Source organism: Bubalus kerabau, chromosome 19 (assembly GCF_029407905.1).
Source record: "Bubalus kerabau isolate K-KA32 ecotype Philippines breed swamp buffalo chromosome 19, PCC_UOA_SB_1v2, whole genome shotgun sequence".
NCBI classification, from domain to species: Eukaryota; Metazoa; Chordata; class Mammalia; order Artiodactyla; family Bovidae; genus Bubalus; species Bubalus kerabau.
In genome coordinates this window covers 33,892,978-33,908,003 of record NC_073642.1, presented here as the reverse complement: position 1 = coordinate 33,908,003, position 15,026 = coordinate 33,892,978, and the positions used below count along the sequence as shown (strand labels likewise).

The 15,026-nt window shown below is 41.0% G+C and overlaps 1 protein-coding gene across 3 annotated transcripts in view; it reads right to left on the bottom strand.

Moving 5' to 3' along the window:
• The window catches only part of SIN3A (SIN3 transcription regulator family member A), a 67,036-nt gene that overhangs the window by 8,187 nt on the left and 43,823 nt on the right, over positions 1-15,026 (bottom strand). For all 3 annotated transcript variants that reach the window (XM_055555795.1, XM_055555796.1, XM_055555794.1), the window contains exons 14-18: positions 13,575-13,758; positions 11,927-12,500; positions 9,591-9,760; positions 5,572-5,745; positions 6-98 (exon numbers count right to left, since the gene is read on the bottom strand). In XM_055555795.1, coding sequence (XP_055411770.1) covers positions 6-98; positions 5,572-5,745; positions 9,591-9,760; positions 11,927-12,500; positions 13,575-13,758 — 1,195 coding nt within the window. The remainder of the gene's footprint in view (positions 1-5; positions 99-5,571; positions 5,746-9,590; positions 9,761-11,926; positions 12,501-13,574; positions 13,759-15,026) is intronic.

Here is a 15,026-nt window from a genome sequence, read left to right as displayed (position 1 = left end):
CATACCTCTGCTTCTACAGGATCATCGGAGTTCTCCTCTTCTGTGTCCAGAAGCTCAATTGTCAGCTGAACCTGGCCTTGGCTCTGAATGAACATAAGCTGCAAATAAGAAACCTTAGTGTAAACAAAAGACCATCTCCAAAGCTGTAATTAGATTCTCAAGGGTTGAGAGGTGGGGAGGCAAGAGAGTTAAAAAAAATTTTTTTTGCTCCAGTTGAAGAGATAAGGAAGATACTCAAAAGCTTAAGAGGTGATTAAAAGGCAAAGGCTGTTCATCTTGCTACCAGCAAAATGAAATATAAGAGCTTCTTGCTGACATTTCATGTTTCATACTTCTTGAATTAGCTAAAACAGTAATCAATATCAGAAAGAGTACTCAAAAGTCAGAACCACAAAATGTCAATGCCATTTCACTTGATAATCTCATTTATGGGACTTAATGCAAAGATGTAAACAAGTCTACAGTGGTTTTTTAAATTTTTTTTTTAAAAGAAACTTCCCATACCAAACTGAAGTGGAAAACATCAAACAGCAGCAATCACATTTCACCACAATAAAAACTACCCAAGAAATCACACAAACCATGGGGTAAGGAACACAAACCATCAACATTAAGAAGTGATCTGTTGCAATGAAACCAATGATATTTGAAATTCTGAGTTTTGCTAATATTATTTGTGTGATTTTTTTAAAAAATTCATATTTAAAAGCAATATACTGATAGGGGCAAAACCAAGTCATGTTTTGCACAAAAGAAGTATCAAGTGGTGATGGCACACAGAGTTCCCTGTTGGGAATCCCAGGACTCTCAATGCCCTCATCCTAGGAACTGCTGCAGACAAATCAGTATCGGATTGGTCTCTATCCTAACTCGACAGTGATAAGAGAACAGACTCTATGTTTTCACTACCTTTAGACCATCAAAGCTTTGCACCTTGTTTTATGTCCCTGGAGAAGGCAATGGCACCCCACTCCAGTACTCTTGCCTGGAAAATCCCATGGACAGAGGAGCCTGGTGGGCTGCCGTCTATGGGGTTGCACAGAGTCGGACATGACTGAAGCGACTTAGCGTAGCATGCTTCAGTGTCTCCAAGTTTACAGTCTGTGGGAACTTGAATAGAATTTGTATCCTACTCTTAACATGAAAACTGTATAAATCGTAATTATGTTGAATTGGTTCACAGTGCTTTACTATATCCTTCTACTTCTCTGTATACTCATTCTATTAATTTTCGAGAGTTTGATATTGAACTTATGTACTTAAAAATATAATTATAATATATAGTGGAACTGTATGTAACCTTGTTCTATATTTTCCAAACTTCCTGTAAATGTGTTATCATACTTTCATAATTCAAAAAAATTAAAATTAAAAACATAAAAAAAGATCACAATCAGAATTACATGGTAAAGATCAGAGATTTAAAAAAAGCTTGAGAATCATTTATTTCAACATTCTTCATTTTACATAGGTAAAAACCTAAAATTCAGAGTTCTGATTTCTCAAGGCCACACAGCTAGTCAATAAGCAAACAGAACCAGAAACCAGTTCTGGTTCACAGTTTTTCTGGAGCAGCCTTTAAAAACTCCTCTTAGCTAATAAATTTTTAAAAAGGACAAGAATATAACATACACACATATAAACACAAACATAATTACTTTCAAAATAGATTTGAAAAAAACTGTTTCTAGGAGTTTGCTAAAACCCCCTGGATTTAGGATGAATGACCTAGAGTGTCAAGATCTGTCCTATGGCTGTAAGGAAGCCACCCTTCAAAGTAATACTGAGAAGAGCGTCCTCTACATGCCTAAAACTGAACTCGATTTCACTCCAACTGGCTCCTCACGTGTTTGACACATATCTTGCTAGGTCCTTTACCATGTGTTGGGTACCTTTACCATGTACCCAACTCTCTGACCTCTGCACCACTCCAAGGCTTGACTAGCTTTATCATTAGACTGCCCACATCCATCACCCCAATTTGGTAACGGCCTCCAGTTGTAAATATGCCTCGATTCCTCCCCTTCTCCTTACTCAGTGCTACTAAACTGATCTTCCTGAAAGCTCAAATCCAGTGGGCTATTTGGTCCTTAAAAACGCCTCACTGCTCACCAACCACAACAAAATTCACACCTCTTACTTACTATGGCTATGAATATCCTCTACCATTCGGACGCCACCCTCCTCTCCTTTTTCTACATACCTCCTTTGCTTCATTCAACTAACACAAAGTCAAGTCACTGAATGCTTGCCATTTATCTGTCAGGGGCACACTCAGAAGAGAGCATGGTTTCTTGTGCACACACACATGCATGTGCGCATGTGCACTCAATTGTGCCTGACTCTTGCGACCCCATGGACTGCAGCCCACCAGGCTCCTCTGTCTGTGGAATTCTCCAGGAGAGAATATTGGAGTTGGTTGCCATGCCCTCCTCCAGGGGATCTTTCCAACCCAGGGATCAAATCTGCGCCTCTTACATCCCCTGCAATGGTAGGTTGGTGCTTTACCAGCTGAGCCACTGGAAATCCCCAGTTTTTTGCATGGAGGAACTTAATTTAGTAAAGGAAAAATAATACATACAAATAGCTATATTTATATTACAACAAAATAACTACAAAGGTACTATTCTAGAAACATGAGCAATATGCTATTCCCTGCTCAGTGAATTGAGAGAGTCCACTCTACTGAAGTGACACTTAGCTGGGCCCTGAAAAACACGACAAAGGGGAAGACCAACCGATTTCAGAGAAATCGTAACAAAGAAAATCAAACAAATCATAACAAAAATATTTGAAAAAGTACATAAAAAGAACTACAATTCTGCTCCCCCAGAAACGGTGAAGGACGTGCATATGAGTACACAATACACAGAAGAGGGAAAATGGGTGACAACAGGAAATAGGGAAACATGAACTAAAATATTTTTCTAATCATCTAATTGTCAAAAATGAGCTTGATAATACTAAGTATTACAGAGAAATAAATGCTCTTACCAAAGTGCACACTGGTATATCCTGTCACTTTGAGAGAAAAATGAGAATATCCATTAAAGTTTAAATTTTAAAACATGCATGTGCATGCATGCTCAGTTGTGTCTGACTCTTTGTGACCCTGTGGAGTGTAGCCCACCAGGCTCTTCTGTCCATGGAATTTTTCAGGAAAGAATACTGGAGTCGATTGCCATTTCTTCCTCTAGGGAACGTTCCCAACCCAGGAACTAAACCTGTCTCCTGCAGCGTCTGCACTGTTGGGCGGATTCTTTACCACTGCACGGGGCTTCCCTGATAGCTCAGTTGGTAAAGAATACGCCTGCAATGCATGAGACCCTGGTTTGATTCCCAAGTTGGGAAGATCCCCTGGAGAAGGGATAGGCTACCCACTCCAGTATTCTTGGGCTTCCCTGGTGGCTCAGACAGTAAAGAATCCACCTGCAATGTGGGAGACCTGGGTTCAATCCCTGGGTTGGGAAGATCTCCTGGAGAAGGGAAAAGCTACACACTCCAGTATTCTGGCCTAGAGAATTCTATGAACTGTATAGTCCATGGGGTTGCAAAGAGTCGGAAGCAACTGAGGGACTTTCACTTCACTTACCACTGCACCACCTGGGAAGCCCTAAAATATGCATACCCTACCCTTTTAACCCAGTAATTTCATTTCTATGTCTCTACCCTTAACATTACCACATGCACACAAGAATATAAATTGTAAATGCTGTTCAATGAAGCACTATTTGAGATAGTAAAAACAGAAATAGATTAAAAAAAAAAAAAACACAACTATGGCACAGGAAATTCCCCGGTGGTCCAGTGTTTAGGACTCTTGTGCTCTCACTGTTTGGGGCTCAAGTTTGAGCCGTGGTGAGGGAGCTAATACCCTAAACAAACAAACCACAAAAAACCATGATACATTCGTAGTTTTAAGTGTGACACAGCAGCTGAAAAACATGAGTTATGTCTATATAAACCAAAATAGAGCAAATTCTAAGACATATTAAGTGGAAAAAAGCAAGATGTAAAGTACATAGTTTAGTTAAAAAATTTATTTCTACATAAATACACATGTATATTTAAGTGCATAGAAAAGGGTTTGAGTGGTTATATGGAGAGTTAAACATGTCTAATTTTTAAAAAGCACTAGAGAATATGTCTAGAAAAAAATGAAGGGAGAGGAGGCTGGAGGTAGGACTGGGCAGGGGATTTGAAGGGCTGCTTATGCTTTGCTTGATGCTCATACTATGGACTTTCATTCTCTATGTAAAACATTTTAAAGAAAAAGGTCACTGTGATGACCCAATATTCCTGGTTACCAAACCTTCTGTTCCCTCTGCTATTCTGACAAATGTGTTATCTACAGGGTGAGTCTACCCATTCCTTCATAGGCCCTCACCACACAATCTGTTAACTCACTGTCGGTGGGGGTGGTAATTCTGTCACCATGAAATAAGCACACATTAAATTCATGATAAACATTTATAGATCTAAAACTATGAAAGGCTTAGGAACTCTCCTCTGTAGCGGGAAAGTCCTCAGGTAGTAGAGCATCACAACTGTGACTGAACTAGAAAACTCGTTTCCAGGTCTCTGATTCTAAATTAAGCCAACAGCAGGCTGAAAGCAGAAGCACACACAGCTAAGTGAACAGTGAGGGTCAAATCACTAAAGGACATGCTCACCAGGTTAAAATTTTGTTTAGCTTAGCTCTCTCTGCTCCACCAACTACAAACCTTACTCTGGGCCACCTAAACCTATCCTTACATTAATACATACAGGCTTTGTTCAACTATACATATTACACAGGTGCAATAATAATAATATACATAATTTTGTGTCCTTTTATTTGCTTCAGTATTTTTACTAACAATAATTAACTTTTAAGAGCTGCAAAATCTGCCATCTAGCAGTCACACAGCAGGCTGCCATTAACCATTCCCATTAAGGGCTGGACATCTAGATTGTTCGCGGTCTCCAGCTATTGGCTTTTCTAATTAGCTATTATAATGGTGGAAAACTGGGAACAACCTAAATGTCCAAATAGACAGGCATAATTTTCTATAAAATACTGAACAGTCATAAAAAGATGAAGACCCAGAGGTGTTGCTAATTGAGCAAAATAAGTTACACAGAATGCTTTGCCCAGTATAATCTCTTTCAAAATATATACAAACATAGAAAAGTTTAGAAATGCCATCAATGATTCTTTCTGGGGAAAACTGTAGACAACTAGCTTTTTTCTCTACATTTCCCATCTTTTCTACAATAACCATGGATTACATTTTTAAACAATATTCACAAAGCATTTAATACCAAAAACAAAAAAAAACAGTTCAGAGAAAATGAAAATCATATATAAAAACTAATTTTTTTTTAAAGGCAAGAAACAGACTGCCTACGAGACTTTACTTTTCCATGTTTTTTATATTTCTTCTAATGAGTTCAAAGGAACTTCAAGGCATTCTAGGAGTGGAGACACTGGGTCGAAGCACCCTGGTATGGCTCTGACTTCTGCAGGGTAGAGTCCCAACAGTTTACACTGTCATCAGCATGTTCCCTGACTACATGAGTAACTCTCACCTTAAAGCAATTTTCATCTGACATGAGCTGCTCAGCTTTCCGCTGATATGTTGACTCCAGGAGGCTCCTTGACGTCTGTGTGTTCAGCTGGCCTCCTGTGGCCCCATTATTGTTTTCTGCCAGGTACAGGTCCGTCACTTGTACACAGATCTCATCACTCACGATATGCTGCAGCTGTAATCAAGCAAAGGCAAGTCATCAGGAACCAAAAATACAGTTCTCTCCGTCTTACACTCAGCCTTCCTTTGGTGGTTCCAATCATTCAGTTAAAAAAAGGTTTTTTTTGGTTGAAAATTTTAGAAAATTAATCATATAAAATCACTATCTTATTTTCTTAGAGAATAACCGAGCCAAAATCTTCAACCATATCATTGGTCCACGAGTAAAATGTTCATATATATTTAAGAGAAAAACCGTAGGTAACTCAGGTTAATGTGCTACTATTTAAAGTTCTAGTGTTGGTCACTCGGTTGTGTCTGACTCTTTGTGACCCCATGGAACCCACCAGGCTCCTCTGTCCATGGAGTTCTCCAGGCAAGAATACTAGAGTGGGTTGTCACTTCCTTCTCCAGGGGATCTTTCCCACCCAGGGATTGAACCTGGGTCTGCCACATCGCAGACAGACTCTTTACCGACTGAGCCACCAGGGAAGCCATTTAAAGTACTTAAAATTTTTTTTTACATGAAAGAAAATTTCTATGGCTTGCTACCTTTACGGCACTTCTTTACCATTTATAATTTGCTTTCACACATACTCTCATTTGATCCACACAACTACCCTGGGAAGCAGTCTGGACAGGGGTGCCCTGTTATATATGAGACAGATGTACATTTTAGATAAGAAAACTTACTGTGTGCTAAGGTGAGGAGAGGGAACTTGGAGAACCGTGAAAACAAGATCCATTCCTATAGTCAAAGCCCTGGTACAAAGTGAAATTCAATAGGCCCCGAAGAAGCTGTTGCTGAATTAATCTGTCACTGGCACTCAGCTGAAGGAGCTAAATCAGAATGAATATTCAAGTTTCTGGACCCCAGGCCAATATTCTTTCTAACACATTCCCTATTTTTCCACATCTGATAATAAAAGCATAGTATTTAAATTTTATGCAAATTAACTCATTTTCAATACATGTCAATCATGATTGACTACTGGTAACTTCGGTGACTATCTTGTTAAACTCTCTGATGACTAGCAAGTTGAACCCTTCAGAGATTCCATTCTTATAGGTCATGATGATATCATCTATCATAAAATAAAAATTCCTTCAAATGAAATTTTACCCCTTAAAACGCCAAAGGCTGTGAAAAACAGATAAAAAAGAAAGCAAAACGTTAATTGCAATAACAATTTATTTTACTTTAAAATTCTCATAACCACTAAGCCGTTCTATTTTTAGGAAGATACACTCTTTTTGAAGCACTAGTAACTATGACAACTACTTATTTTTAACATTTGAAAAAGTCTTAAATGACAAGTATGTGTATTTGTAGATAAATGGACAAAATGTAAGGTCAGACAGTGAGTAACCTGATGGTGGTAGAAAGGCCAGCAACTGGAAATGGTTAAATTACAATTAGGCCATACAACAGCTTTTAATGTGACTGTTAAAATAATGCTTATAACTTGAAAATACAGGGGAAAGCTTAAAACACAGTGTTTAGGAGAAAAAAGCAGTATAAAAAAAAAGTATACAAAGCATGGTCTCTACTATGTAGATACATCTTTATACTTCCCTGTTAAAGGTCACCTACTCCTTCCACACCCTCTTCTTGGATTTCTGGCCCCACCCAGTCTTTGGAAAGGCACTATAAATCTAGGCACAACTAGGCAACTCCCAACCCAGTGTTAGGCTTGTCAAATTCTCTCTCCTGCTAAACTGAAATGACACAATGAGTGTGTCTGGTAGACAGACATTTCACAGAGAAGCACCTGGATTGGAAAGGTTGGTCATGTCAGCACTGAAAACACTCAGGGGGCCGGACGTTCATCTGCAGAGAGAAGTGTGAGGATGGGGGAGATGTCCAGAAAAGAGGCATGCTGGAGAGGGAAAAAACCTTCCTAGTCTAGTCCCTACCTGGTCTGGCCATACTTTCAGTCCCACACTAGACATTTGTGAGACTGCCTATTGTATTCTTAAGCAAACCCATATTAAACTAGTTTGGAAAAGTAAGCTAAATATATGGTTTGACCTTGCAATGTATATTCGACCTCCAGTCAATAATGAACTCTGGGAGAACAGCAAAGGATTTAAGGAGAAATGTTATGCCTCCAATTCAGGAGTTAAGCTGAGAAGCATAAACATGTTTTTAAAACACTAGATTTGGATTTCTGGATACAATCTGTCTCCATAAAAAAAAGACTGGACCTTATGTATTACTGACTCAAAATAATCACCAGGTGCTTCTAGTAAATGGACTAATCACTAATCTATAAAAAATCAACTGTGGGCTTACAAAAAAAGAAAAGGCTGGTTGTATTGGATTTTTAAAAGTTGAGCTGATAGTATGAAAGACTTTACTTCTAGCTACAGCAACAGCAAACTTGTAAACAGAAACATAAGCACATGGTATGTAAGTGGACTCTTACATAAATTTAGGGGACATTAATAGGCATTAGCCTCTCAAAAATTATGACTATAGCTGATTATATCCATGTCAAGATTTCTGTCTGTCAACATAAAGACCCCTTAAGGGAAGGCCTAATAACCGCTTCAACTTGCAGCTCCCTCCCTGACAACTTTTGTGAAGATGCCAAGATTCAGTTATTCCTTGACTTTGAGTAGAACCTACGAGAGTGGTGCAAAGCCACACATCCTTCTAAACTCAAGACAAAAGCAAGAGTACCTCACACAAAGGACTCCTTTGTGATTTTACCTAAGGAAGGCACTTTCCACTTTAAAGAAAAAAGTGGGACTTCCCTGGCGGGGCAGTGAATAGGAATCTGCCTGCCAACACAGGGGACACAGGTTCAATCCCTTGTCCGGGAAGATTCCACGTGCCTCAGAGCAACTAAGCCCATGTGCCCTAGAGCACGTGCTCTGCAACAAGAGAAGCCACTGCAATGAGAAGCCTGATCACCGCAATGAAGAACAGCCCCCCGCCTGCCATAACGAAAGAAAGCTCATGTGTAGCAACAAAGACCCAGTGCAACCAAAAATAAATAAATTCATTAATTAAAGAAAAAAGCGTACTAACAACAGACTGATACCTTTGAGAACTCAGAACAAAAGGCAAAGGAATGGAAACCTATTACATGTTATTTGGTATAAAATTATCATTGTTGTAAAGAACAACATATCTACAAACTCCCAGGGTACCCCAAGAATAAACCACAAAGCCAACTACAAACCTAACTCAGAGGGAGTCTCAGATAGTGAGGCTGACAGAGTATTATAAAAGATGTTATACAAAACCCTTCCTGTAAAAAGAACTTCAAATGTTAAATGAGGAAAGTCCATAGAATTACCAACACCTATTCAGACAGTAAAAAAAATCCACCTGCAATGCAGGAGACTGGGGTTCGATCCCTTTGTCAGGAAGATCCCCTGGAGAAGAAAATGGCAACCCACTCCAGTATTCTTGCCTGGAGAATTCCATGGACAGAGGAGCCTGGCGGGCTCCAGTCCATGGGGTCACAAAGAGTCAGACACGACTAAGTGACTAACACTTTCACTTTTCACAGAAGAGGAAACAGCTCACACCTGGTACGTAACGTAAGCACTGGGAAGATGGGACAGGAGCTGGGGGCAAAACCTCACATGTGAGGTAGGTTCCTCCTCCCAGGGCACACTGAGCAAAGCAGTCAGTCACATGGCTGCAGCCCTTCCACTCAGTTAACAGGAGAGATCCAACATCACATTAACCTCTCCCTCCCCTCTACAACCACGTGTTCGTTAACATTATCACATGAGAAAACTGCCTGTCTGTTCCCAGAAGAAAACCTGCCCCATCTGTTTCCTGACCCACCTGTAGATGAGGACTGTCTCCCTCCCCAACCCTCGCCCGCACTACACCCTCACCTGTCTGACAATGCTCTGGATGAGTTTGTCCATGGTAAAGGCAATGTAGGCATGAATGGTGAACATCTCTCTCAGTGAATCTTCGTACTGGGACGAGTCTATGTTGCCATCCAGCAGGCTCCGCACCATGTCCAGGAAAGCTGGGTAATAATCTTCTACATCAACATCCACTGTGGGAAAGAGGGGAGAGGTGAGGCCTTACCCTGCTAAGAAAAGATGGGAAGAGGGCAGGGCAAACCCCACAGCTGCCTGAAAAGCACTGCACAGAACCAACCCTCAGTATTCAGCGTGCTGCAGACAGATGAGATCTGACAGGTGGCCACAACCCCAGCACTGTCTATCAAAGGAGAGTGACGCTGCAATTTCAACAGCGGCCTCTAACCCTCTGACTGACCAAAACACTTATTTACAGTACGGCTGGCAATGCGTGACATGAGAGCAAAACATCCCAGGAAAGAAGTTTCTTCAAAAAGCTGTCGGCTCACTGCTAGGAGAGGAGCCTGCAAAGGGGAGTATCCCCCACGTGGGTGGGCTGCTTGCTCAAATAGCTATTTCACGAAGCATGAAGGCTGAAGAGAAAAGGCAGACAGACCCGAACACTAGCACTGAGAAGCCTCTCAGAACAGGAAACTAGGAGGGCAGATTAATCTTTTATGAATAATGAAGTGTCTGCATTTGTCAAAGTCCTTTTGTTTAAAAGCGGATTCCCAACACTGTAGTTCACAAATTACATCAAATGATCTATACTTGCTGCATATGAATCACCTCAACCACCAGATAGAAACCTTATCAGTTGTTACAGACATTTGGCAACTAACAGAGCGCACAAGGAAAGGTGAAAGGGCTCCACCTTTAGCTTACTAAAATAAGACCTATTTACATGCAGATAGCAGATCTCATCTCCAGTGCTGGCAATCCAGACAGCAGTGCAAGGGGGCTACTGATTATGTGGTTTCCTGATCTGGGGGCAGGTTACACAGGTGTGTTTGCTTTGTAAAAATTTACTGAGCTACGCAATTCTGTATGTGTTGTATACTTCAACCAAAAGTTCACTACAATGAGAAAAAATTACAAAGAGAACTCTTTGTCTCTTTGACATTTAGCTACCTCTTTGTAAGTTTGTACAGGGAAAAAAAGGCTCTGAGAGCAAAAATTGAGTCCATTTCCATTTATTTGAAGTGTGATGGATTCATTCAAGACAGGCTAAACAGGACAACTACTATTTAAGAGAAGCAACTGGCTTGAGTTTCCTGACAGAACATTACCTTGTTCAGATCCACAGCAGAGGCATGGGCTGTGCTATTGCTGTGAAAAATGCTTTCACGTCAGAATAAAGCTATGAGTTCTACTGGTGCAAACCACATGAGCCATGATCAGTGGAGGCTTGGCATTATTACTCAAGAACAAACTGTTAGCCTCAAAAATCAGGTTAAGTCAATGGTCAAGCCAAGATTAGGTCATCTTTCTTGTTTCCACCCAAGCAGAGGGAATCGCCACACTGAAGTCTAAAAGATGTCTCTCTCAAGCTAGGATTAATCCAGATAAAGGCTTTTAGAATTAATTTCCAAGGTCATTAGCTCTCCAATAGATAGATGGCCAGGGCTTCACATGGGCTTCTTACATGACTAACAGGTAAAAAAAAAAGATAATTCATTCCAAAAATGGGTTATTTCCTAAAGAACACACAAGGAGGTTTCACAGAAGAGCTTTGGCTAACAGCTTAAGTACCTAACTTACAACCTGAAAGGAGATCTAGAAGCAAGCAGCACAGAATCACGTAGAGCATGTGGAGGCTTCCTTAACCTTCCCTTATTTTCCTTTTTCTGAGTTTTCTATCTTCATTCCTGTTCTGCTGTCTCAAACCATCTCCTGAGTCCCCATCTCTTTTTTTGCAATTGTCTCAGGCATGAACAGTTGTTCCGTCGTGGAGTGGAACCAACTATGATGCTTCAGTCATTCTCTGTCCTTTCAGAGAGACCTTCCATTTGGGAAACTGACGACGGTAACTGACACCCACTTCCTTGGTGTCCACAGTACCAGCTACTGAGGGTCTATGATCTAAGCAAGGCACAGGGTGCTTTGCATATTTCCCCCAATTCTCCCAGCAGCCCCACAAGATAACAAGTAGCACCTCCAGTTTACAGAGAAACAGGTTCAGAGAGTTTAAGTAAGGTCACGCAACCAGTAAATTGCAGTGCTAGGATTTGAACCCAGCCAGCCTCTACGGACTGCCTGTGCTCTATGCATTAACATAAAAGAAAGTAGTCCTGAGTCTAACTAGGTCCTGCATCCCCGAGCTCTCACACCTTCTGCAGACCGACAACCCTAGCACTCACTAGGTTCTTTGAGACGCAGCTGGATGGCAGGGCTGTCACTCTTGTCTCGCTTGATGCCCAGCACTTCCCGTTCCCACTCTCTTTCTCGGTTTTCTTCTTCAATTTGCCGTTCAGCTTGGGAACAAATCCGCAGCAGCCTCAAGCAGAGTATCTGGTGCAGCCGCATAAAGATATACCAGTTATTATTAACATAGAAGAGGTTGTACACTTCATCCATCCCTCTTAACTTCTGAGCTGCTGTGTTACTAAATAGTAGCTTGGACTTAGGGGGACTGCCCCCAACACCATTGTGCTTCTTAGCCGCCCCTGTGGCTTCATCTACATCCATCTCTTCTTCTTCCTCTTCCTCCACATCTGAGAGATCACCTCTCTGAGCAAAGAGCAGATCTGGAATAAAATGATGCATGATTTGCTTGATTTTGTATTTGTCTTCCTTCTGAATGCCTGTCTGCCTCTTCACATGGTGGATAATCAGAGCAGCAGCATCTTCCAGAATCTGTTTGTCTTCATAGGCAAGTGAGAGGTGTGGGCCAACAGGTACACCAGCATTTTCTTCCGTAGCCTGCTCTTGCCTCTACCAGGAGAGAGAGAGAGACAAAGTATTATGTGACAGCTACAAAAGCAACAGACAGACCTACGAGATTACACCAGCAGTATGTTCTACTAACCATAATGGCCACTATTTTCCAATCGAAAACTTCCAGAAACAAAAAGATAATGTGCAAGATGTGGTTTGATACCAAAATGACTGGAGGTACCATGACATGGTACCTCCCAGACAATAGGACAGAAAGGAGACCATCTTCTAAAATTTTACATTAGTACTTATGGAGGATACAATATGAGGTCTCAAATTTCCTTTAAAATACTTCTGGGAGTGAGGAAGGTGGCAGATATAACAAAACTGGCAAGACAGAGAGGAAATTAAATTTATGTCAGTTCATTTTACTGTTCTCTCCCTTTTCATGTATGCTTGATATTTTCATAATAAAGTTTAAAACTCATGATCACACCCTTCTAGAAATTCTCAATCATACTCTATTTGTTTCTATCCATCCCCTAAGACTATGAGCTCAAAGAAAGAAGGATTAACTTCTTATTCATCTCTGTATCCTAGCTCCCAGTACTCTACATAATCCTGAAGGATGCCGAATAAACAAGGATTAGCACGAGTCTGGGGGCAATTCTCTGGTGGTCCAGTGGTTAAGACTCCATGTTCTCAGTGCCAAAGGCCTGGGTTCAGTTCCTGGTGGGGGAACTGAAATCCCACAAGCCACACAGCATAGTCAAAAACAGAGAGAGAAAGAGTGTAGGGATTGAAGATAGTATTTTAAGTTGTGGAAGGTTGAGATAGGCTACAAGAAGGAATATAAGGTACTGTTGGAAGAAAATATGGAGAGAAGTGGAAGGGTGGCAGTGGGCATGAACTATAACCAGGATGGAAAACTGGAAAACCAGTAAAACAGTTTAGTGAGCCTTAGATTTAAAATGGTAGAAGAACTGGGAATAGAAGTTTATCCTATGAAGCAACAATCAACAAACCTTGGAGGGTCTCATGCTCATGTAACAAAGGTAATTTGCAGGAGTCAAAGCTATGCTGAGCATACAGACTGGAGACTTCTCACAAATGTTGGGACCCCTGACTCACCTCATCATAGATACTCTCAATCTCATTGAGTAAGCTCTTGGACCTCAGGACCTTGGTGTCATTTTGTTTAAAGTTGATGCCTTGGTGGTCCAGAGATTTCAAGTAGTATTTCTCATTTTGCTCTCTCCACACCTTGTTAAAGCCTCTCTGAGCTTCTCGCCATTCTTCCTCTTTCATCTTCAACCTAGTGGGGTGGAGGGTGGAAAAGAAAGACACAAGAGTCCAGAGGAGGGAATTTTAAGGCAAGGAGTCATATTACAATTGCAGACTGGAATCCTGACTCTGCCACATTAGCCATGTAAGACTGCCTCCTTATCCATAAAAAGGGGATAACAGCACCTCATCCCACAAGGGCTTAGAAGTAAGAAATATGTCAGGTTTACTTTATTTCAAAGGTCAACAGGTACAGCAGATTTGTCAGATCTGTTGGCAACTCTGGGGTAAATTTATTCAAACTAGTCTTGAACTCTGATACACAAGAAAACTACTCATTCAGGACTTAGTATGGGGAATTTATCCCAAAGTCAGAAATCTTGCCGAGAACAGTTATTTCTCAAACAACATTCCACAGAATACCCTAGAAGAGTAGATTCTCTTCCTTGGCCAGCTAAAACAAAGAGAAACAAGTTTCTTTGCTACAGGACTTCTGAGAATGGTTACTATGCTAACGTAAATGTTCAAGAGCAGAGAACTTGCACAACAATGAATGCTCCTCTAGACAGAGCTTGGAAGTTCCAATGAAAACAACTGACTCTGATCCTCTAGAAGAGAGGAGAATAAAATCAAAACCAGCATTAGAACTGAAGGATATCCTCCACCTCGAAGACAAAAGTTAAACACTACTGGCAAGAAGGCAAACACCTTCTGCCAGCTCTTGAGAGGAAGACTGAAGAGGAACAAGAAAATCTGGGCACGTGTGAACTGTGCAGCAGCTAAGTTTTCACCAGGTGATACAGAGGGAGGACCAGATTTATAGGAGCGCCACAGTCTTCGAGGAGCCTGGGGCTCAGCCCTGGCCTCCTCGTTGATACTACAGCCTTATTTAGGTGGGTTCAATGGCCCCTCTATACTTGGTTTGAAGGTTGGTTAGGAGAAAGAAGACATTCTTGGAAGTTTATGGGATGCTAAGGCTTTTTAAGTAACATATCAATTTTATAAAGACAAAGTGATTTTTCTTACTAAAAAACAAAAGATGTGAACATTGGTTAGTACTGAGTGGCAGGAAGGTGGGTGGCTGTTTTCTTCTCTGTTCTCTATTTTAAAATATCCCCTTAAACACACAGAGCATTCCAGTATGGACTGGAAAGGTTTATTCTCTGCTGTTGGTGACACAGAACCCCATCAAGAAGCTCCACTATCCCACACTATCCACCTGACTTCCTACAGCCAAGGTTGGGGAGAAATGGAGGTCTCATGGAATAACTGGGCTAAAAAGGAGAATCTTAATTTAAT